Source organism: Myodes glareolus, chromosome 27 (assembly GCF_982192425.1).
Source record: "Myodes glareolus chromosome 27, mMyoGla1.1, whole genome shotgun sequence".
NCBI lineage: Eukaryota > Metazoa > Chordata > Mammalia > Rodentia > Cricetidae > Myodes > Myodes glareolus.
In genome coordinates, this window is record NC_142052.1 from 32,423,634 (window position 1) to 32,448,932 (window position 25,299).

The 25,299-nt window shown below is 39.7% G+C and overlaps 1 protein-coding gene and 1 pseudogene across 1 annotated transcript; one reads left to right on the top strand and one right to left on the bottom strand.

Annotated features, from left to right (window-relative positions):
- The first annotated feature begins 255 nt into the window (after window positions 1–255).
- On the top strand, window positions 256–20,659 carry LOC125414150 (methyltransferase-like protein 21E). Its single transcript, XM_048455972.3, has 4 exons — window positions 256–404; window positions 16,439–16,610; window positions 17,489–17,606; window positions 18,849–20,659. Exons 1-4 carry the CDS (start codon window positions 256–258, stop codon window positions 19,250–19,252), a joined length of 843 nt encoding a protein of 280 aa, XP_048311929.2. The 3' UTR covers window positions 19,253–20,659.
- A 4,045-nt stretch (window positions 20,660–24,704) lies between these two features.
- On the bottom strand, window positions 24,705–25,075 carry LOC148117688 (large ribosomal subunit protein eL36 pseudogene; annotated as a pseudogene).
- Window positions 25,076–25,299: the final 224 nt, after the last annotated feature.

A 25,299-nucleotide genomic window follows, 5' to 3' on the forward strand; every position in this document is an offset into this window, starting at 1 on the left:
CAAGGATACACATGTTACTATACCTGTGACTAGTCCTTTAAAATGCACATCTGCAGGTCACTTGGAACAGTTCCAGAGTGGTTCCTTAACACAGATACAGTCAATATTGCTAATGTGTAGAGAATAGTACAGGCCTGTGGATCAGTGTTCATACATATTCCATGCTTTTTGACTTATTTTTTATTTCACAGATATTCTTCAGTAACAGATTCACAATTTAAATAGTTTTACATATTTCAAATGATTCCAGTCCCCATGCACTGCAGACCCTGGGTGGGGCTCTGCTCTGGAATGCCTCCAAGAGTCAAGTGCCTGACGACAGCGAAGGGCGAAGAGTATGGGTCTAAAGCCTGGATGCACTACCATGCTCAGCCTGGGCACCGGGCTGGGGTAGAGAAGAGGAGGTACTTGGTCCTGCCTCAATGAGATGATGAGACAGACTTAGTTCACTTCCCGGGGGAGGCCGTAACCACTCTGAGGAGTGGATGAGGGGGGAGTGAGGTGGAAGAGAAGGGGGGAGCGGGTGGAAAGGAGGGAGGGGAAATTGTGATTGGTATGTAAAAAGTAATAAATAAATAAAGCATGGATACTAAACTGGACAGTGTTTCGGTATGCTACAGTTTTCCTGACATTTTCTGCGTTAACATTGTTTCTATGATCTTACCATGTCTGAAGCCGTGAGACCACGTTAAGGAAAAGGAAAAGATTTATATCAACGGATGCTCTCTCAATATGTATTCCTTCTGACTCAGACCGAGATGAGAAGAAAAATATCCTTACTTTTCCATTCCCAATATGGCATTCGCAGCAACCCAGTGATTCTCTGCCTCCCACTGTTATTCCAAGGCAGATAGGAGGAGAGAGCCTCGTCCTTGGATGGTGGAGGAGCACTGTGTGGTCTTAGAAAGTTAATACTAAAACAATTCAAGGGTACTTTTTTTCTCATGAAATATATTAATGTGTTCAAGACAATAAGAAAAACGATTTACTATTTAAAATATTTGGCACATCTTAGGATCATGACCATATACTTTATAGAGTAACTTTTTAGCTCATTAACTTTTTTCTTTATCTGCATATTACTGTTAAAACAATATATTCACTCCTTTATTTTTTATCATCTTAAATACAGTTCTTTTAAAGTCTGTCTCTGCCACCTATGAGCTCATGCTGTTTCTGTGTTTTCCTTGTGAACTGTGACAGCTGGGCTCACTATATAAAATACTGAAGAACCTTTTCTGGCAGGTTCTCCAGAAGGTCTGTTGAGAGGCACCAGTGCTTCCATGGTTCAGGTCTGGCTGGAAGGCTTGTTAAGACTTGTGCTTCTTTTTTCCCCTTTATTCCTAGGAAATGGCTTCCAGAAGAACCCATTCTTCTTGGGTGTTTCTCTTCTCCTTTTTGCCTTTTGTCTCCTTTGCTTCAGTAACAAGCCATGTTTCCTAAAATGGTTTAGTTAGCAAACTCTGAGTGTAAAATCAACACTGAGCATGTCTGTGTTCACCTATTCTTTCTGGAATCTTGGGCTTTCAGTTCCTGGCTACTTTACCAGCCCCAAATATTGTTTTGACTCTCCAGTTCTGTGAGGTTGCCCAGAGTTGTCTGAGGGTGCTGGTGTGTTGTCCTTTTTCTAGTTTCTCAGCCTTTTTATTTCACTAGAGTAGGATTTAATGTTTCTTACTAATATGGCAAATGGTTAAAAGAAGCAGGAGGACTTCTTTAATATATTAGTGTGTGTGTTTGACTGAGTTTGTGTGAGTGCAGCAGCCCAAAGAGGACAAGTAGAGGGCATTGGAACTGGGTTATGAAATATCACCATGTGGGTACTGGGAGCTACACCCTGATCATCAGCAAGACCAGTAGCAGCTTTCAATTGCTGAGCCATCTCTTCTGCTCCAGGAAGTATTTGCTTTAATTAAGATTTTGAGGAGATACAGTGCAGTCCGAAGGCCAGCCGCTTGTTGGTTTCCTAGCGACCCAGATTCCTGAAATAATCACACAGAAACTATATTATTTAAATCACTGCTTGGCTGATTAACTCTAGCTTCTTATTGGCTAGCTCTTACATCTTAATTTAACCTGTTTCTCTTAATTTGTGTATTGCCATGTGGCTGTGGCTTACCAGCAAGTTTCCATCCAGTGTCTCACGTCTTTGACTCCTCCTTTCTCCCAGCATTTAGTTTAGTTTTCCTCACCTAGTCCTGTTCCCCTGTAGCCGTGCTACAGGCCTAAAACAGTTTCTTCATTAACCAATGGTATTCACAGCATACAGAGGGTAATCCCACATCACCTCCCCTTTTCTATCTAAATAAAAAGGAAGGTTTTAACTTTAACACAGTAAAATTACATATACAAACAGGTATTAAGCAAGAATTACAGTTACAATATTTATATTTACTTTTATCACAACTAAGGAAAACAATAATTATAACTATTCTTCAACTTCATCAAAGACTCCAGAAGGATAAAATAATACCAAAGTAAACAGGAAGTGCATTGTAAGCAACTTTCAAAACTCTAGAATTGACAGAGACTTCTTGCTGCCTGGACAGTCACCCAAAGTTCTTCTGTACCATTGGAACATCCATCTTTAGCCTATAGGTCCTTAGTGTCCAGCAGACTTTTCCATGAAGACAGAAATTTGAAGATTTGTTCTGCCTTGTAATGGCAAAGTCCATCAGTTACTTTCTTCTGTGTCCTGCAGAATGTCTGGCAGATTCTTTCATGAAGCAGGAACCCTGAAGGGCTGTCTCACTTTTAGGCAAGTTTGGCAGTCATTTCTCTGTGGGTCTTGCATGTTCAGCTCACATAGCATAACATCAAGTCGTCCAGGCAAGAGCAGTTTCTTGCCCAAATGACTAGTAAACTCTATGAAGAGCCTCTTCAATGCCCATCTTTCTCTTGAAGTAATTGGTGCTGCCAGGAGCAGATGTGTCTCACTGTCATGAAAAGTCCTAAGTTCTTAAAACATTTTAAATGCCACATTCTGAAGGTCTCTGAAAGATTTGAAGAATACCTACCTAACTGAAATCTATCTATCTATCTATCTATCTATCTATCTATCTATCTATCTATCTATCTATCTATCTATCTATATCTAGAAAACCTAGCTAACATGACCACAAGCTTGACTATTATAGATGATTATCTATTAGCCTGTATTTCTTAATTATACATTACATTTTTAATGAACTGCACAATCACAATACCTTAATCAAGAGCAGAAATATACAAGTAACAAAATTGACCTTAAATTTGTATCAATAAACCAAGATCCATACCAATGCAAAGTATTCATATCTATAGCATATCCCCCTTTAGATGTAAATAAACATTTATAAACAATATTTGGGAATATGGCCATAGTTCTCTCCAAACTGCTTCCTGCATTTTGTTGGGCAAAGTATTTTTGGGGGTGCTCACAGCAACCTTTGGGGGGTCTTGGTCCATCAAATCACATTAATCTGGAAGAATTCCACTGGTTCTCATCTTATGTGGAAGCAAAAGAAGAACCTTTTCCCCAAAGCAACATATCCTTAGACTCAAACTTTGACATCAATAAACCTTTAAAACATATATGTTGGTTTAGCTAAACAGTCCCCAGAATCAAATGTCTCTCTGCAGCCAAAAAATTCAAAGAAAACACAATAATATACATAATCCAGACTCTCTGTGTATATTCCATCTTTACATGGCTTATTTTTCTTAACCTATTACTTTTTCTATGAGTTTAATATTTATTTTATTAATCTATGACTCTGTACTCTTTTATATTAAATTTACTGTTTCTTTATTCTTTTTCTTTTCTCTCTCAGACACACGTACATTTTTTAAACATACCGTGACCCATTTAGAGGTCTTTTTTATGTGAATCTGTCTTTATTGTGTTTCTGTAATTATTTTTTGACCGGGACCACTTCTTAAAACGCTAAGTGGACACGTCTAGGGCCAACATGGCCCTGCCTGCTTGCTCTGCCCCATCCAACATGGTGGAGACATGTTTGCTGCCTCTGAGAGCTATGCTCACAGCCCCATCTTTAGGCACACAGCAGGTCTATCTATGTTGCCATTAAACAAGTTGTAGCACTCTGCTCACAGACCCCACTGAGATGCTGGACCTCCCTAAAGAGTTAGTTCCCTTTGTGTTGGTGAACCAGGAAACCACCATTTTTCTTAAAGAAGCAGCGCAGTTTCTACTGCACCTCTCTTAAAGCGGTCGTGGCACCTTGTGACTACCAAGAAACTGTGCTAAACTCTGTTCTTTATTGCCTAGAATTCCTTTTCAAGCTCTGTAGTGAGGGGCTGCAGGCAGGCCTGCTTTTCGCCTCACCCGGCTCCCGCACGGCTAGCTTAGTCCCAGAAATAACAACATACAAATTGTATTCATTTAAGCACTGCCTGGCCCATTATCTCTAGAGAGTTAGTTACTGACTAACTCTCATATCTTGATATTAACCCATTTCTAATAATCTGTATCACACCATGAGGTGTGGCTTACCGGGAAAGATTCAGCATGTCTGACCTGGTGGCTGGCTCCATGGCTTCTGCCTCACTTCCCTTCTTCCCAGCATTCTATTCTGTTTACTCTGCCTACCTAATTTTCTGTCCTATCAAGGGGCCAAGGCAGTCTCTTTATTGACCAATGAAAATAACACAATAGACAGATGACCCTCCTCCATCATTTCCCCTTTTTCTGTTTAAACAAAAAAGAAAGGCTTTCATTTTAACATAGTAAAATTACATATAACAAAACAGTTATCAAGCAAGAATTACAGTCACAATATTTATAACTCTATCTTTATCATAATAATGGAAAACTATAACTATGACTATCCATTCTTCAACTCCATCAAAGACTCCAGAAGGATATATTACCTAAGTAAACAAGAAGTAAGCAACTTCCAAAACTCTAGAAATGACAGAGACATCTCGCTGCCTGGACAGTCACCCAAAGTTCCTCTGTATCGTTGGGGCACCCATCTTCAGCCTTCAGGCCCATAATATCCAGAGACATTTTCATGAAGCAGGAAATTTCAAAGGCAATTCAGTCACTATCTGCTGTGTCCTGCAGAATGTCTCACAGACTCTTTCATGAATCAGGAACTCCGAAATATCATCTTACCTTTAGGCAAGTTCAGCAGTCCTCTCTTTGAAGGTTCTCTGTGTCCAGTTTATATAACAGTCCAGGCAAGAGCAGTTTCTTGCCCAAATGGCTAACCAACTCCATAAGGAGCCTCTTCGATGCCCATCTTCCTCTTGAAGTAGATTGGTGCTGCCAGGAGCAGACGTGTCTCATTGTCATGAAAAGTCCAAAGTTATTAAAACATTATATGCCATGCTCTGTAGTCTTTGAAAGATATGAATGTCTATCTGAAATATATCTATGCACTTCTAGAAAATCAGACTAACATTACTACAAGCTTTACTATTATCGATGATTATCCATTAACAACCTATATTTTCTAATTATACATTACATTTTTAAAATGAACTACACAATCACAATACATCAGTAAAGATCAGAAATATATATACATATAACAAAATTGACCTTAAAATCCATACCAATGAAATTATTCATATCTATATCATATCCCCCTTTAAATGTAAAAGAACATTTATAAACAATATTTGGGAATATGGACGTAGTTATTTCTCTCCAAACTTCTTCCTGCTGTATAGGGGCGCAGTTAATCAAGTCTTTCATGGTATAACCTGTCTGCCAGGTTCATCTCAGTCGGCAGTTGAGTGAAGAAATTTTTTGAGGGTGTTCACAGCAACCTTTCAGGAGGGCGTGGTCTATCATACCATATTGGGATAGAAGCAATTCACAGGGTCTCATCCTCTGTGAAAACAAAAGAAGAACCTCCTTTCCAAAGTATCATATCCTTAGATCCAAGTTCAGAAGTCAAGGTATTTTCAACATATCTATCTTGGATTAGTTCAACAGCATTTATAAACAAATATCTTTTAGCAGCTGTTGCTCCTTCCTCAGCATTCAAACAATTCAAAGAGAGCATAATAGCATACAGTATCAAGATTCTCTGTGTATTTTCCATCTTTATGCAGATTTATTTTTAACCTCTATTTCTTTTATTTTTACTTTTACTTTTTGACACAGGTTCTCTGTATATCTTTGTCCTGGAATAACTCTGTAGACCAGGCTGTCCTTGAACTCACAGAGATCTGTCTGTCTCTGCTCCCCAGTGCTGGGATTAAAGGTGTGTACCACCACACCCAACTACTCTCTTTCTTTCCTTTTAACTTTAAGAACTTTAACTTTCAGCCTGCATATATTTTTAACACACTATAAACCATTTAGAGGTTTTCTTCAACTTTGAATCTCTCTTTACTGTATATCTCTCTTTTTCTGACCACTTGAGTCTTTAAGAAGAGGATGAAAGCTGTGGTTTTGACGGTTAGATCCTCGTGGCTGAGGTACCAGCCAGAGCTGTGTTCACTGCCACAACTCTATGGCGTTTCAAGGTCCTTGCCAGTAAGCAAGTTGCAGCATTCTGCTCACAGACCACACTCAGTCGGACTGCCTGTCTGAAAGAGTCAGAGATTGCCCTGGCAGGACAGCCCAGAAAGCCGGCATTTTAAAACAGCGCAGCTTTTTTCCTGCTATGGCTGAAAACTGAAAAGCATGCGGTCAGCTTTTCACCAACTCCGTTTAAGTGCTTTGTGGCAGGACCTCTTAAAAGAGCTGCAAGGTTTTGCAGCTAAAGCTGAGTCAGGAAGCCTCTCTTAAATGAGAGCATTGCTTGCCTCTAGCAAGCAGAGCAGACCCGAGAAATTGCTGCCACCAAGAAAACATGCTTTACTCTATTCTTTCCCAAACTTTCTTAAGCTTTCTGTGGATTCAGTTATCCACGTTGGCGCCATCTGTAGTGAGGGGCTGCAGGCAGGCCTGCTTTTCGCCTCACCCGGCTCCCGCACGGCTAACTTAGTCCCAGAAATAACAACATACAAATTGTATTCATTTAAGCACTGCCTGGCCCATTATCTCTAGAGAGTTAGTTACTGACTAACTCTCATATCTTGATATTAACCCATTTCTAATAATCTGTATCACACCATGAGGTGTGGCTTACCGGGAAAGATTCAGCATGTCTGACCTGGTGGCTGGCTCCATGGCTTCTGCCTCACTTCCCTTCTTCCCAGCATTCTATTCTGTTTACTCTGCCTACCTAATTTTCTGTCCTATCAAGGGGCCAAGGCAGTCTCTTTATTGACCAATGAAAATAACACAATAGACAGATAACCCTCCTCCATCGAAGCTCTCTCAAGTTTTAAGTGGATTTAGTTGACCATGTTGGCATGCAATTTGTAGTAGGAAGGCCGCTTGTTTGTTTCCCGGCCACCCAGACTCCTGAAATAATCACACAGAAACTATATTATTGAAATCACTGCTTGGCCTATTAGCTCTAGCTTCTTATTGGCTAGCTCTTACATCTTAATTTAACCCATTTCTCTTAATTTGTGTATTGCCACGTGGCTGTGGCTTACTAACAAGTTTCCATCTGGCGTCTCACGCCTTTCCCTTCTGGCAGCTCCATGGTGTTTCTGACTCTTCGTTCTTTCTCCCAGAATTCAGTTTAGTTTTCCCTGCCTAGCCCTGTTCCCCTATAGCTCTGCTATAGGTCCGAAGCAGTTTCTTTATTAACCAATGGTATTCACAGCATACAGAGGGGAATCCCACATCAATACAGTCTATCACGGGAGGGTAAGCCTGGTGGCAAGAGTTTGCTCACATCTGGGCTAGTGAGCAAGCTGGAATTCAGGTTGGGATGTAAACTTCAAGTCCTACTTCTCAGTAGCTTACTTCTTCCAATGGAGACCCATCTCTTAAATGTTTCACAACTTCCTCAAACAGCTGTGGGCCAAATGTTTAAACACGAGCAACCGTGTGTGTGTGTGTGTGTGTGTGTGTGTGTGTGTATTGTGTGAATGTGTGTGTGTGCCTGTGCATGTGTTTAACACATGCTTTCCTAATAGAGACAGATTCCTTACAAAAAGGCATAGCTGAAGGCATCAGGCTCCATGAACTCTTCAGTATAATAAATGATTATTGTCATGTTGGTTAACATAATTGATTGTGGAGTTTTGGATCTTGTAAACCTTAGCACTGGGGACCTCATGATCTTTCAAATAACTCTCTGAAAGAGGTAAATAATTCTTATTTATTAAATCATTATTCATGCTTGTTTTAAACAGAGTCAAAAAGGGAGTGTGTCCTCTGACAAAAGTCAACTGCTTTTGCATAGCAGTGTGAATTCCTCAGGGTTTTGGAATTCCAAGAATGTTTTACCTATAATATTTATTCCCCTCAATACATCTTATGTGCTTTTTATGTTCCTGTTTTACAAATGAGATAAGCTGAGAAATATAAGAAGTAAATTACCCCAAGTCATAAGTGGTTATTGACATGAATAATGAAACCTGGGCTTTGGGATGCCTAGACCTATCCTGTATATGAAATGTTGTGAGTTAGGCTCTGTGTACATCACAGTCTAAAAGTATTTCTTGGAAGTTGTACTCACATTTCTGAGTGTGCAGTCTTGCTTGGCTTTGATTCCTCCTGCAACACAAAAGTGAAAGGAAATTTATATGAGCCCCAAGGTACATGCCTCTGTGCTGGCGTATAGATGCTCAGAGAACCATATCCCAGCCTGCTTATTCAGCCTCAGTGAGAAGGAATGCTGGTCTTCTGATTCTTGGGGACAGAATAATGCTACACACATGCTGATGCAGTTGTTGGATTCTAAAATCTGTGTTCACACCCAGATAGGTGACTTAAAAACTGAACGGTCTCTATTTCATAGGACATTGTAGCCACAGAGTCTTAGAATAACTCTTGGCACCTAACTGGAAAGCTTAGTTTGCTTCTGCTTGCGTAGGTAGCCTACATCCTCACCGCAGATGTGGTGTGTATTCACGATCTCTTGCTGTATTCCCAGGTGTCCTTCTTCAGCCTTTGCTTTCTGGGCTTTGCAACTCCACTGTTGTGCAACCAGAGGCGCAGAAGCTGCAGCTGTTGGGCCCTAATCCCCTCTGCTTGGTCTTGTTGCCAGGGTATACAGTAGCAAACTACGAGCTCTGGGGACAGCCTGGGACATTTTCAGAGGCTTCAGCTGCAAATCACAAGTTGTGGATGGCTCTATTTCACCTTCTGTAAACTCAGCTGACACTTAGGTATGTCCAGCCTTAAGATTGACTAAATACTCACTCTAGGCAAACAGGTATAATAAAGACTGTCTCCTTTAATGAGAGAAATGGAGAACTTGGTGGAGGTGGGAAGTCTTGCTATTCTTTTAGCTGTGTGATCTTGATGATTTTACTTAACATTGGTGCTTATTGTCTACTAACCATAGGGAAGTAATTTGGCTTCTAACTTGCAGGGGCATGCAGCAAAGAAATAGATGGTAACTGGGAAAAGTACGTGGGATCTTTGGAAGAAAGGATGGAAATATTGGAATTATTTGCCATGTGACATTAAATTGAGAAGTAGACACAGCTAATTGTTTTCAGAGACTAACAGCTCATTTAAGCCTATTACAATTACCTGCTCTAAGTGAATAGCATATAATGCCTAAGCTTGTTGTAAACTGGGGTGATGTGGACTCATAAACACCACCTGGTGGTTCACACTAGCCTCACACTCACTGAGATCCACCTGCCTCTGCCTCCTGAGTGCTGGGGTGAAATGTGTGCACCACCACCACCTGGCTCTCAAACAGGTTTTAGTTTTTGACCATGAAGCCTTTATTCTGATTCTGATAGGTACTATGTAGTATCTATGACCTTCCTTAAGTCATGCTTTAATATGATATTTTACTAAAAATCATGCTTTAATATATGATATTTTACTATAATTTATGCTCTAATATATATTTTACTATAATTCATGCTTTAACATATATGTTGCTATAATTCATGCTTTAATATATATTTTACTATAATTCATGACCTCCTTAAGACATGTTTTAATAATGAAATTTTACTATTATAATTCATGACTTTCCTTAAATCATGATTTAATATATGGTATTTTACTATAATTTTCTCAGCTACATCAGAAGCTAAACTGTTAGATAAGTACACTTACTACACATTTTGAATCCATTTTGAATCAATCACTGGCATTTGATATTTTAGTGAATTATATGCTTATTGTTCAACAAATTATCAAGAAAACATCAACATATCACTATTCACTAATTTAGCAGCTGATGGATCCAGAAACTGAAAAAGGTAAATATTTTATTTCTTCTTTTAATTTGACCAATTCTGTGTCGAAAAACCATTAACAGAATCTAAAACCTTACTTTTTCAGTCTTCATTAATACCTTAAGAGGAACTAGGGTTTATTAATTGTAAATTATATTTTGGTTTGTGTTTATTAACCTAAAGTACTTCCAATAAGGTTCAATAAATACTGTTAAACACTAGTGCTCCTGACATAGTAGGAATAATTTTGACTGACAATAATAATTTAAACTGTATAAGACAAAGAGATTTTATAGTTTTTCTTTGATCTGTAAAAACTGACATTTAAAATCAGATGCTAGTCACCAAACACATTGCTGTGGTTATTTTTAAAAAGTTTGAGAGAGAGCAAAATAGTTCTATATAAAAAGTAAAATTTTAGTGATGTTTGCATGAATGTTGAATTTAAGGCTACCAAGTATCTCCAACATGTATTTATCATCTTTTTGACTATTGATTGTAGGCAAAAGTACATAATGTAATTTGGCTTCTAGTTGTAAGAATTTAAATTTGAATATTTGAAACTGGTCTACCATTTTTTATAGTCTTGCATATGATGTATGACTTTGTTTAGGTTCCTAAAAATAATGATCTTTCATTAAGATAAAAGTTCTAATTGTTTTATAGACTAGAAAAATTGCCATGGTTTTGTAAAGTAGTTTTAACCCAGATCAAATTGTCTTCCATTTTCTTTCTATTCTTCTTATCTATGCACACTGTAGATGTTTTCAAACAACCATAGACCTGCTTCTTTCTTTGGGGCACGCCAGGTTTAACAGTTGGCTCCTACGTAGGTGAGCATATCTGCAGGCAGACAGAGTTGGGTGCAAGTAGAGCTGACAGCCTCCCTAGCTTACATGCCAACACTTTGCAAACCTAAAGGTGCAAGTTGAAATCTCATAGAGAATCTCATATAATTTGAATGCAGAGGTAATTTCTCTGTTTTATGAATAGAATTTTGTCATTTTCATAGCCATTAGTAACAATTCTTGGTTTCCAAACTGCACAAGATGGTTTGGCAGATTACAACTGAGTTGGAAGTGGTTCAAGATGAGTTTGAGGCAGGGTGTTAAAATATTGTACAATAGGAGAAGACACACCCCGTATTCATCTATGCAGCTAAACAAAAATGCAAACGTCTGTTTGGATCTAGAATGCTAAGGAGAAGTGTGTGCTGCTGTAGACAAGCCAGAAGATGTTTTGTTGGCAAGGTTTCCACCAAGTAGAGGAACATTGGGTTCTCAAGTACTGAAGGATGTTTATCTGTCCTGTCCTTTTATACTTAGTATCGTGGGCTTGGAAAAGATGGATTAAGACCATAGTTCAGTCCTCATATTTCAGTTCTTGCAAAAAGATCTGAGAATTATAAGATGTCACTTATTTATACACAGATTAAAACTAGGACTGGTATGAGAGCTAAAAGTTCATTCCTATGTATGTCTAGGGCTACACTGTAATAAACTCTAAAGCTTCATTTACCGTAATTATTCTAAATATATCATGTTGCCTGCCCCATGCCACAGTTCCTAGAGCTACTAGTATATGCAGCAGAATTTTGTAAGATGGCGGCTCCTGACAATCTTTGGTTGTGGAGCAGACTACGCATCCCCACCCAAATGAACGTCTCATGATCCCAGTGCACAGTGATTCCCAAACCTGTTGATTTGCATTTATTGGAGATAAATGGTTGCGGTGGGGGATGAAGGAAGGAACCGAAATAGGGAAAGCTTTCTGAGAGTAGAGGGAGATGAAGAGAGGGTAGGAAGAACTGTCAACTGTGTCAACTACAATATAGATTAAAGAAAGCCTCAAGTGGGCTGATACAGGATTCCTTGAGCAAAGCTGACTGTTAGAGATGGCACTAAGAGTCGGGATGCAGGCAGCAGTCATAGTGGAGAACCCAACTAGGGAGCCTGCACTTTTGAAGTGGTGTATGTCACTCCTTGGGGACAGAAATTGGCATTGAATAGTGACATCCAAAACCAAGTTTTAGAGACATCTGGGGTAGTTTGTATTGATAAATTTAAGTGCTTTTTATTTGACACAAGGGTATTGGGGAATATTAGTTAAAGATGTGTTGTATTTGTTTTTGCGGTGGAATATTTGTTTAATGATGCAAAGATGTATTGCATTTGTTTAACTCTGAAGCTGTGTTACTTTGCCTGTCTAAAACACCTGATTTGTCTATTAAAGAGCTGAATGACCAATGGCAAGGCAGGAGAAAGTATAGGTGGGGTTGGCATGCAAATAGAATAAATAGAAGGAGAAAAAAGAAGAGGGAGGAGAGAAAGGAGGAGAGGAGGACTCCAGGGGCCTCCCACCCACCCAGCTACACAGCAAGTCATGGAGTAAGAAGTAAAAAGGAAAAGCCCAGAGGCAAATTGTAGACAGGACAATTAAAGTTTAAGAAAAACTGGCTAGAAGAAAGCCAAGCTAAGGCCAGGCGTCTGTAACAAAGAATAAACATCTGTGTAATTATTTGGGAACGTGGTGGTGGGCTCCCAAAGAGCACAGTGTAAGAGTAATGAAAACAACAACACACAGGAAATTAGTTTAACTAGCATATATTTATTCACGTTGTAATTTTTAACCTCCAGTATGTGTTAATGGGTGATTCTCATGTGAAAAGTGTATGTCTCCAGCTAGTATAGCAAATATATTGCCCTAGACGGCAGCGCTGCACCCAAGCCTGATCTCGACGTTAATACTCAGGCCAATCTTGTGCAAGGATTCTCTGATTTCAAATGTCACTTCCTTTAGGTTGCTTCTCTTGATTCAGCCAACCCGCCGGGGTACATCAGCACACTTCAGAGATGCCTCTTTTGTAATAATTATCAACTCTCATTGGTGTCTATTTAGTACCTTTCCCTTTTCATCCGAGTATCGATTTCTCAGTGCGATTTCCACTCTTTTTGTTTTTCACTTGTGCTTTGACCAACCTCAATAAGAAAAGATTTTTTTTTTGTCTGTAAAAATATAAAATATAGTATCGTTTGGACTATTTGATTGAAACTAAGCAGACCAACAGACTGGATGGGAAGATGTGTGGAATCTTCTCAGAAGTCAGTTTCAGAAAACAACAATAACATTAAAAAAAAACCTCTAAGATTTTGAGCTGCCAGAGCAGAAGAATCATATCTTTTATGCTAGTGTGTGACAGTTTACGAATCCTAAAATGTCTTTAACACATGGCATTCTTCTTTGAATAGAAGATTCAGTTGAATGACAGTCTCTTTCACTTAGTGAGGTGGTTTGTGCTTTACATTTTGCTGACAGGTGCTCATGACAGCCCTCAAATGGAGGCATTAATTCACTTGTCATAGTTAATAAGTCAACCTCTCTCTCTCTCTCTCTCTCTCTCTCTCTCTCTCTCTCTCTCTCCCTCTCTCTCTCTCTCTCTCTCTTCTCTGCCCCTGATGTGGTATGTTCTTCTGTATATGTGTTGCTTTTATTTGTTAATGAATGAAGCTGCTTTGGCCTATGGCAGGGCATAATATAGCCAGGCTGGAAGGGATATATATTGAGAGAGAGAGAGTAGGCGGAGTCAAAGAGATGCTGTGTAGCTACCAAAGGAGACAGATGCCCCGGAACCATACTGGTAGGCCATAGCCTTGTGACAATACAAAATGATAGAAATGGGTTAATTTAAGATCTAAGAGTTGGTCAGGAATGCACCTAAGCTGTTGGCCAAGCAGTGTTGGAGTTAATCTAGTTTCTGTGTGATTATTCGGGTCTGAGCAGTTGGGAAATGAATGAACAGTCTTTGTTTATATGACCCTTTCTTCTGAAGGCGGCAGTCTAGCAACAGAGATGATTCAAGGCTGAATTCTTCTCAAGAAAAGCCCAATTGGAATGTGGCAAAACTTTGCTTTCACTTCACACTTGAAATCCCTTTTGTTCTTAGGAGAACAAGAGCACCTGGTAGATTCTAAATCCCTATCAGCAAATATTAATAGCTGATATATATATCAGAAAATATATTAATAGCAAATATTAATGGCACTGATGACTATTTTGTACAAAAAAGCTTTAAAATAGATAAACCAAGGATAATAAAGTAATTGTAAAACAATTTCTTCCTTATTTTGTAAATGACTTTGCCACTCCAGCTAGCCAGTGTGCCCTGGGGTGACTGTCCCTGCTTCCTGAGCACTGAGGTTGCAGGTGGGCCACCATGCCTGAGCTTCCATGGTCCTCCTCGTGCTTTTGTAGTGGCACGTCCTCCACTCTTCTATCTCCACTACTTGCATTTTAATTTGCCTTGTATGATGGATAGAGCTGTGCTCTTTTAGAGTCGTTAAGAAATCAGTAGTTATTAGAGTTGTTTATTAGAAACTCTCTTTGAAGTCTTTCTCTTGGGAGTTTAATTTTCAATTATAGCAGAAGGTTCATCTGTGTTGTTGAAATTTCACTTCCTTATGGAAGTAAAGTTGCCACTTTCAAAAAAATATTATCTTCTCTGTGTATTCACAAAGACAAGGTGAAAGTCAGAGTCACATCTACTGTCACCTGCTTGTTAGACCTCCTCACTAAATATGGGCAACTAACCTTTGAAATAATGACAACATGAAAAGTCAGATACATCAGACTCTATCAGCAAATATTTACCAGTAACGCTTTGATATCAAAGACTGGAGATCTTAGAGAATCTCATGGGACTTGGTGTGCTCTACCATTTATTGATCCTTGGTGCCATAGGTGCCTTGTCAAAGGAGTGTTACCTTTATGAGGAGTAAGGAGGCCCAAGAGGAGAGATTCAGCTAAAAGCTCAACAAACAATTAATGTCTCTGCTTTTCCCTAAAGGATTTCTATAGCCAATGTAGACACCGTCATTCCATCAGTCTCAGCAAACCAAGTGCATGTAGGTGGAAGTTAAAGTTCAAATGAAACAAATTACCAGCATTATTTGTTTCCTGAATGTGAATACTTATGGCTGCTTAAGGGCCGTTTCAGATAAATGTTTGGAAGGGCATCGCTCTTGCTGAAGAATACTCATTGTTCATCTTTCTGCTTTTTTCTGCATCTCTGAGGGCCACTGTTAATGGGAGAAGGAGAGTGTAGTGGTTGATGCTATGATGCTATGGCTAGTACCAACATAACAACATAAAAACATATGACTATAAACAGCAAAGGAGTGTATTGTTGAGTAGAATTAAATATCTTTATTTTTCTGAATAACCAGAGATGATAAAGTATAGGTTACTATACCTTACCAAAACACTCGGAATTGTTCTGTGAAATTTCTCTAGAGTCAAGATCGTATATTTTCACCAATGTTTACTTTAGTCCAGTTTAATGTGTGCTTTTGAAAACTTATCAATTATTTTGTGCTTTATTTAGTGTTGCAGAAATAGATGCTGGTGGTATCAACTTCAGTTAACATCAAAGAGCTGGTGAGAGCCTGGCCTATGAGGAGTTATGTTAAATTATGAAATAGTTTTGTTCTTACATTTCTTAAATTGAGGGTAGGAGTGTTAAGGGTATGCCACAGTCCAAGTGTGCAATGTGTAAAGGGCAGAGGACAATATGGAGTCAGCCCTTTCCTTCTACCTTAAGGTTCTAGAGACTGAATTTGGGTCCTCAATTTGGCAGTAAGTTCCTTTATACACTGAGCCTTCTTGTTGTCCCCGTGGAGTATTTTTAAATAGTTTGCTATTTTATTGAATCTAAAGTCAGTGAATACTCAACAATACCTTGAACCGAGAAGGGCTGTACTTCCATCAGAGTTTTCTTTTTGTAGGACTTAAAAATACTTTATTGTTTTCTGTAAGCATGCAAAATAATGGATTCCTTTCTGATGTTCTCATGCCTGCACAGTGTTCTACTCCTCCCCACCCACACCACCTTTCCTTGGCTCCCTGCTCAACACTTCTCCCCTTTCATACCCCCAAGCATTCCCCTATAATATTTTAAAATCTAGATTCCACATAGAAAATATAACAAAACATTCGCCTTTCCATTCTTTTTTCCTCTTCCATTAGTCTGTTCTCCTTATATACAGTCCTCCTTATACTTTCATATCGAAAAATCTAGGAAAATTTTGATTAAATCTTAAATCGAGATTCTCGTGTGAGGAAAAGCATGCAATATTTACCTTGTGGGTCTGGCTTGTTTCATTTAGCAAGATTAAAAACACTGCCTTTTTTATTGTTGTTGTTGTTGTTGTTTCCTTTCAGAGATCAGAGAAGGAGACGATGACAGGCAGGTGGTTGCAGAGATCATGGCAAGAAGTTTTATTCCATCTTTGATAACAACTGTTTCTTGGGAAGGCTTTCGCTTTGCTGGTCATGAAATTCGGATCACTGAAGCCAAAGATTGTTATGGTGCTGTTGTCTGGCCATCGGTATAATTCCTTAAAAGTTTGCTGCATGCACCCGATTGCTTTCCAGTTTTATTCATTATTTTATTTTACTTGGTAGAAAGAACCAGGTTGCAAGATTCTATTTTGTGCTCTCACACAACACCAAAGTGTAGACATTGTGTAATGGGAAATGGCTTCCACAGTTAAATTTGTTTCTGACTTTCTTGACATTTGTAGGCTAAATAAAGATGTGGATGTCTTTAGCTTTTATGCTATGAGAGATGAAAGGAGTAAATGTTTTCATTTCTTATTTATTGCCTCTGTTTTGAGTAAAGCAAGATTGAAGGATGTCTGTTTGAGACTCACAGGGAGGATACTCTCAAAGGCTTCTTTACCAGTCATCTCATTAACGGCAGCCGACCACTACTACTCCCCTCCCCAGCTTCACACATTAATTGGAATAATCTGGTGCTGTTAGAAGTTAAAAGAAAGTTGGGCGATAGCGGTGCAGGCCTTTAATCCCAGCACTCGGGAGGCAGAGGCATGTGGATCTCTGTGAGTTTGAGGCTAGCTTGGTCTACAGAGAGAGTTCCAGGATAGCTAGGGCTGGTGCCCAGAGAAACTTGTCTAGAAAAAAAAGAAAGAAAAAGAAAAAGAAGTTCGAAGAAGGTCAAATAAACAATCACACTCTGTTTTCACTCATTTCCATTTTTCTTTTCAACAAGGGCTTTTTCTAGCTGGTCAAAATGTTGAACTTATCAGAGGATGAAAATTTTCTGGAATGGTGTATGTTAACATCCACAAATTTACTCATACCCAGATGTACACATGAGCAGATCATAATATCTGTGGCATATTTACCTAATAGAGTTTAATTTTACTAAAACTACTTCAAAATCCTTTCCTCTCAATTTCCATAGGCCCTAGTTCTCTGCTATTTCCTGGAAACACATACCAAGCAATATAACATGGTTGATAAAAATGTGATTGAAATTGGAGCTGGGACAGGGCTTGTCTCTATTGTGGCAAGTTTACTTGGTAAGTAGATATTTCTTTATTGAATGGAATAGGTCAGGAAACTAATGACCAAATACTAGTTATTTTTTTGCTTTTCAGTGTGTTATGAGCTGCGTTTATGTGAGACTCCTCAATTGTATTTTTAAAGTTTTATTTATTTATTTTATGGATATGTGTGCTCTAGCTGCATGTATGACTTTATGCCAGAAAGGGCATCAGACACCACTATCGATGGTTGTGAACCACCATATGGTTGTTGGGAATTAAACTCAGATTTTCAGGAGGAGTAGCCAATGCTCTTAACTTCTGAGCCATTTTTCCAGCCCCTCCTTAATTGTTTGAAACAGTCTTCAGCAAGACAATCTACTACGTTAACATCTTTTTGCTGGTTTCTTTCCAGAATTTTCCTTGTAAGTAGTTTTAAATCTTTATGTGGAATGAAAGCTTACAAGTCTAGATAGGAGGTGAAATTTGTCATCCTGTTAGATTTCTTTCAGGGGTTTGGGAGCCCTATTCTTTTACGAACATGTACCTGTTAAAATAGGGACGTAGTATTAGAAATCACATGAAACTCACACCTCAGCTTTGATTTTTAGGGGTTTGTCCTTAGATTTGTTTTTTCATTTCCATTCTCATTTGGTCCTACATGAAATGCTCAGAATTTGTCATTTGGACTCTTAATTATCGCGTTTATTAGAGGGTTGGAGAAAAACAAAAATTCAAATCAACTTTTTTCAAGGTTGGAAGAATCAAGTCATTTCTTCATACTATGATACAGGCCCATCCCTTCAGGTGTCTTACACATTTAAAGAGGTGACAGTATATTTTTCTTTTTTTCTGCACAGGATAAATCCTGTGCTTCAGCCAACTCTTGATGGAAGGATGGCTAGTAGAATGTTGTTAGAGCGAGGGCCGCTTGTTGGGTCCCGACTGCTTAGCCCCAAAGTAATCATACAGAAACTGTATTAATTAAATCACTGCTTGGTCTAAATGAAGAACAACAATGTTGAGCTACACAAAAGACCCAGGGGGTCAGCAAGATACAGAAATACCACAAGATTTTTTTTTTTTTAAAGAGGGGCAGAGAAGTGGATTAGCGTCTATTCTGAAAAGCACTTATGTGCTGCCCAGTCTTTTTTTTTTTTTTTTTTTTTTTTTTTTGGAAGGGGGTTAGTGGTTGTGAAGAATCTCAGTGCATGCTGGTTGAAACCTGACTGGTCTTATTCCAGGAGGCTCACTTTTCCTACCTTCCTTTCTTCACAGGTGCTCGAGTGACTGCTACAGACTTACCTGAATTACTTGGAAACCTGCAATACAATATTTCCAGAAACACCAAAATGAAATGCAAGCATTTGCCTCAGGTTAAAGAGCTGTCCTGGGGAGTGGCATTAGACAGGGACTTCCCCAGGTCTGCCGCGAGCTTCGACTACATCCTGGCGGCCGATGTCGTCTATGCCCATCCTTTCCTGGAGGAGCTTCTCGTGACCTTCGACCATCTCTGCAGAGAGAGCACCGTCATCCTCTGGGCCATGAGATTCAGGCTGGAGAAGGAAAATAGATTTGTAGATAGATTTAAGGAACTGTTTGACCTAGAGGAACTCTCTAGTTTCCCTAGCCTGAATATTAAGTTGTACAAAGCTATGAAGAAAAATCGCAGGAGTGCGTAGTGTGTATGGTCTGTGAATTAGGGCATGGTTATGCCAAGGTGGTTTCTAGAAGATCATTGCTTTAAAGAAAACACACATGTGCACACACACCACTATAAGAATACAAGTTAAGTCTGAACTTGCCTTATTATAGGCAAGGAATTTTACACACACACAATAGGTGCATCTATAGGACTAAGACAATTTGTTCCCAAGTCTGTCTGCTCAGCACTCTAATTACGTGGTAACAAACTTTCAGTAAAAGTGTCATCATTGCAGAATAGTGATTTTCAATAATGATGTCTCTAACTGAATGTTATAACTTTATTTCTTTTTGAAAATGTACCTTAAATTGGCCTTGAACTTGAGATCTTACCTCAGTCTCCTGAGAGCTAGCATTCCAGGTATGTACCACCATACCCATCCATGATGTTAATCCTTTTAAATATAGGCTTAAATGATTATATTTTTAGACGTTAAGAAACCGACATAGTGCGATGTGCACGTAAATCTAAAAGGGCAGATATATGATACAAGGGTCAGTGTTAGATGTCTGTGGTTCTCACCAATGTCAGCTTAGGGGGGACTGTCATTTCCCTTGGCAGTTTGGACCTCTTAACATAGCCTTTGAATCAACCAAGCATGTGGAACATTTTCCTCTAACAGATAAAATATATGAATGGAAAGAGCACAAGAATGCCCGAGATTACTGTTTGTTTTTATAAGCTAAGTAAAATTTATTTTTTCACAGAAATGGAAATAATTATAAGAACTTTGGGTTGGAAGTACAGCAAAAGATTTAGGCTCCTAATCTCAAATAAGTAGTCATGGTTTAAACAGATATACATAGATATTTGTATCTAAGAGTTTTTCATGTGGGCCTTAGAGATTAGAATAAGGTTTAAAGTAAAGTCAGGTCGGGTGGTGGTGGCACATGCCTTTAATCCCAGCACTCATGAGACAGAGGCAGGCGGACATTTGTGGGTTCGAGACCAGCCTGATCTACAAGTGTGAGTTTCAGGACAGGCTCCACATCTACAGAGAAATCCCTTAAAGTCAGTGTGGAAAGAGTAAAGAATTAGGCCTTTTTGTCATGTGACTGTCTGGACTGTGTTGCTGGTAACACACTGCAGTATCCTCAGCTATGCGGAAGAATTGTCTGTATTCTGTCAATCATGTTTTAAATAAACGCTGATTGGCCAGGCAGGAGGTGTAGGTGGGAAAACCAGACAGGAAGTAGAAATGATACAAGGAAAGCAGGAGAATTCAGGGGAGGAGGAAGTTGATTCCTCCCACTCCTGCCCAGATCACCAAAGCAGCAGGATGTGATCTGCCCCAGCTGAAAAAGGTACTGAGCCACATGGCTAACATAGATCAGAAAAATGGGTTAATCAAGATGTGAGAGTTAGCCAGTAAGAAGCCTGACCTAATGGGCCAATCAGCTTTATAACTTACAGAGATCTGTGTGTGATTTTTCTCTGGGACTAAACAGCTGGGGGGCGGGGCAGAACAGAAACCCAAACAAGTAGCCACCCCTCATGTTACAGAATGGCGCCCACGTGGATAACTGAATCCACAGAAAGCCTGTAAACGCTTGGGAAAGACTAGAGTAAAGCATTTTGGTCTTCAGCCGTAGCAGGAAAAAAACATAATTTATAGAGATCTCAGTGTGATTTTTCTCTGGGACTAAACAGCGGGCGGAACTGGGCAGGACAGAAAAACACAAACAAACCTTCCCTTCATGTTACACAGCTAGACTGTCGTGTGCTTCTCCAGGATCAGCGCTTTCTCTTGGCTGGACACAGTCATGGTCGGACATCTCTACGATTATCTCCTGGGCCTGCACTGTAAGTTAGGATGCAGGTACACGGGTGTATGGGTTTTCTTAGGACCACATCTCAACAGTATTTTGTTTGTCCTTCCCATATTTGTTTAGTGTTCAGCCTACCCAGGGCAGTGATATCATTATTCTTACTTCACAGATAAGAACAGAGGCCCAGGTTACACAGCTGTAGAATGAAGTGATAGAAACAGTCAGACCCAAATCTGTCTGAGCACAGAGTCTGTGCTGATAATTCCAGTACTGTCTTTGTGCTTTGAAAAAAAGTAACTGCCAAACACTTTAAACAATCAAGGTTAGTTCTTCAAAAGGAATAGATACTCAAAGAATAGCAAATAGATTTTAAAATGAAGCCTAACACTGTCCCTAGATTTTCTACTTATGGGAGGAGACATCACAAAAGGTACATACATCTGTGCACTTCTAGAAGGGTACCTGAGGCAGGAGGAACAGTCATGTAAGCCCTCCAGGCAGAGGTCCGCCTATCTACTTGAAGAAACTTCAAAGTGGAGTGGTAGCGAGGTAGACTGAGAGACTGGTGAGGTCTGAAGTTGGAGACAAAACAGGAAGTAGGTTATGGAGGTCCTGTGCAGTGGGCTAGGCTCTTCAGATACAGGCTCTGGGAGAGAACATGATGTGTAGTTATTAGTCAGGCTGTGCAGCCGTTGGATATAGTCTGTATGGTCAGTGGTTAAGCTGTGTGGTTGTGATGGAACTGACCCACTCATCGCTAGACTTTGAATGGTCTATTTCAGGGTATCTCTGATGGGAGTAAGGCAATGGGGTCTCTATACGTGTATCCATCCTGGGAAGACTGTTTTAAGGATAGTGATGGTTGTGATCTATCTACCTGCAGGATTTATAGCTGCCTGCTGATAAAGTCATTCTGAACCTATCTGAGCATTTTGTTACAAGTTTGAGTGCTTGCCACATCATTTCAGGCTCCTCAGAGAATAGAGAATTCTGGTTTTTTTTTTTTTTCCTGCTGAAATAGAAAGCCCTTGGATCACACTAAGTAAAGGAGTAGAATAATGTTATGGCCTGTATTCTTGTCCTGCTGTTCTGAGAATAGGATCTCAAAGTCAAGAGACCAGCTGGGAGCTGGGGCAGCCATCCAAGCAAAGGACAGCGAGAAATCCCTACGGGGGAGGTGAGATCAGCTGTTCTGACTGTACTCTGAAGCCAGAGGCAGCGGAGTGTTCTACCAGGTGGGATGCGGAATGTAAGCAAGAACTGAATGAAAGCCAGGGCTGATTCTGAAATATCCCTGGGAGCTGGGGGATATGGATGTAGTTTTCGGTTCAGAGAAGACTTATGATGCTCCTTTGCAGAGCAAGAGGGGATAAAGGGCTGGGCCCTGGGTTCACCCACATTAGGGGTCAGACAGAGAGACATTTTCAGAATTTTTTTGGAGGCTATGACCTCTTCCTCGGTTGTGGTCGTATAAGTGGACCCTGAAAAATATGAGTTTAATGGCACAGTCTTCTAATTTCTAATTAGAAATGAGAAGATATGGACTTGCTAATTTCTGAAAATTGTCTCAGAGAAAACTAAGAGTGTGACTGTCACAGGTCGGGCAGCAACGATCTTGCTGTAGTAAGTTGGGAGAAAAATAACCCACCTTTATTCTTGTTAAAGTGTCTGAATATCGTTGGGAAGTAGTTTTGAAATAGGGAAGATAAATTACCCTATCAAAGACTGTTGGGACCAAGCCAACCCTTTAGTTCCTTAAAATTATTCTTTTAAAAACATATCCATACCCATTGTCTTGCTCTGTTTATACTACAACTTTCATTTGAGAATTCTAGCACCAGCCTCTCACATGGTGCCTCTGTCCTGCTTCACTCTTTGCCCTTCTACTTCACTCTGTGTTTGCCAGGTCATCCTGGTTTTGTGTTTGTTTTTGTTTTTGTTTTCTTGCAGATTCTCCATGTTTTTCTAGGTTTAGTTTTACAGTAATTCATTTTCAAAATATCTGATTTGTCGAGGTCTTTTCTTTCTCACAATTCTCCTTTTAAAAATGTGTAGGAATCCATTTGTCAACTTCAGTTTGAACAACTCACATTGTGACGTTTGAGACCATTGAGATTATGTTTTTTTTTATTAAGATATGTTTATTTATTATGTGTACAGTGTTCTGCCTGTATGTTTGCCTGCAGGCCAGAAGAGGGAACCAGATCTCATTACAGATTGCTGTGAGCCACCATATGGTTGCTGGAATTGAACTTAGGACCTCTGGAAGAACAGTCAGTGCTCTTAACTGCTGAGCTATCTCTCCAGTCCTGAGACTATGTTTTTAATGATATATTTTTTTTAGTAACTCCCTGAATTTCTAATTGAATAGAGTGCAAGCTGTCAATATGTTAATTCAAATAATTGCAGAATAATTATTGCTTCAGAGATGACAAACTGACCTGCAAGTAATGTTCTTCAACAGCTTAAAATGACACATTGATAAACATGAAGGTAGATTCCAGAACAACTTTATTTTTTTTTCAAGTCTGGCTTCTTTTAATTAACATGATCTCCAGTTCCATCCATTTTCTTTTTCTTTTCTTTTTTTTTATTGAGCTCTACATTTTTCTCTGCTCCCCTCCCTGCCTCTCCCCTTCCCCATCCAATCCTCCCCCAAGGTCCCCATGCTCCCAATTTACTCAGGAGATCTTGTCGTTTTCTACTTCCCATGCAGATTAGATCTATGTAAGTCTCTCTTAGTGCCCTTATTGTTGTCTAAGTTCTCTGGGATTGTGAATTGTAGACTGGTTTTCTTTGCTTTATGTTTAAAAATCACCTATGAGTGAGTACATGTGATAATTGTCTTTCTGTATCTGGGTTACCTCACTCAAAATCATGTTTTCTAGCTCCATTCATTTTCCTGCAAAATTCAAGATGTCATTATTTTTTTCTGCAGTGTAGTACTCCATTGTGTAAATATACCACACTTTTCTTATCCATTCTTCAGTTGAGGGGCATTTAGGTTGTTTCCAGGTTCTGGCAATGACAAACAAAGCTGCTATGAAAATAGTTGAGCACATGTCCTTGTGGCACAATTGAGCATCCTTTGAATATATACCCAAAAGTGGTATTACTGGGTCTTGAGGAAAGTTGTTTCCTAATTTTCTGAGAAGTCGCCACACTGACATCCAAAGGGGCTGGACCAGCTTGCATTCCCACCAGCAATGCAGGAGTGTTCCCTTTACCCCACAACCTCTCCAGCATAAGTTGTCATCAGTGTTTTTGATCTTGGCCATTCTTACAGGTATAAGATGGAGTCTCAGAGTTGTTTTGATTTTTATTTCCCTGATGACTAAGGATGTTGAAGATTTTCTTAAGTGTATTTCGGCCATTTTAGATCCTCTGTTGAGAGTTCTCTGTTTAGGTCTGTACTCCATTTTTAAAAATTGGATTATTTGTTCTTTTGATGACCAATTTCTTGAGTTCTTTGTATATTTTGGAGATCAGACCTCTGTTTGATATGGGGTTAGTGAAGATCTTTTCCCATTATGTAGGCTGTTGTTTTGTCTTGTTGACTGTGTCCATGACAACTTTAAATATGAAATCCTGCCTTCGAATTTAATGATACATGCTCTTTGTACTTTTTTTTTTTTTTTTTTGCGCCACAGCAATGTTTATTGGGAACGGGGTGGGGGGGGGGGGGGGAATCAGTCCTTCTTGGCCGCCGCCTTCCTCATGGCGGCCAGCACATTGCTCAACTCCTCCCGCTTCCTCTTGGCGCGTCTGTGCGTGCCCACCCGCTTCTTGATGAACTTGAGCGCGTGCTTGTCCTTGGACACCTTGAGCAGCTCCATGGCAAGCCGCTCGTAGGGCGCGAAGCCACACACCTCCCGGATCATGTCCCGCACGAACTTGGTGTGCTTTGTGAGGCGCCTGCACCGCCGGCTGTGCCTCGGCTGGCTCACGTTCTTCGTCACCTTGTGGCCCTTGTTGAGGCCCACGGCCATGGGGTAGCGCAGGGCCATGGCTGCTCCTCTCCGATGGCGGCCGCGACAGGCTCTTTGTACCTTTTTAAAACCAGAACATTGGAAGCATGTTTTTGTTCTATATTCATGTATATTTTTCTCTCCTTTTTGGGGATTACATTGGGTGGCAATGAGTAACCTGACATTATTGTAGAAGAAAATCCTGAGAAAAGCGAAACACTCCTTTTTGTTTAAAGACTCAAATTCCAGGAGATTGGTGTTTGGTGAGGATGCCCTGGCTTCAGAAA

Excerpts from the sequence above, each read along its gene's own strand:
- LOC125414150 (XM_048455972.3), top strand. The coding sequence starts at position 256 with ATGCACTGCAGACCCTGGGTGGGGCTCTGCTCTGGAATGCCTCCAAGA. Across the intron at positions 405-16,438 it reads GCTGGGGTAGAGAAGAGGAG|TTCAGAGATCAGAGAAGGAG; the intron begins GTACTTGGTCCT and ends TTGTTGTTTCCT. Across the intron at positions 17,607-18,848 it reads TATTGTGGCAAGTTTACTTG|GTGCTCGAGTGACTGCTACA; the intron begins GTAAGTAGATAT and ends CTTTCTTCACAG.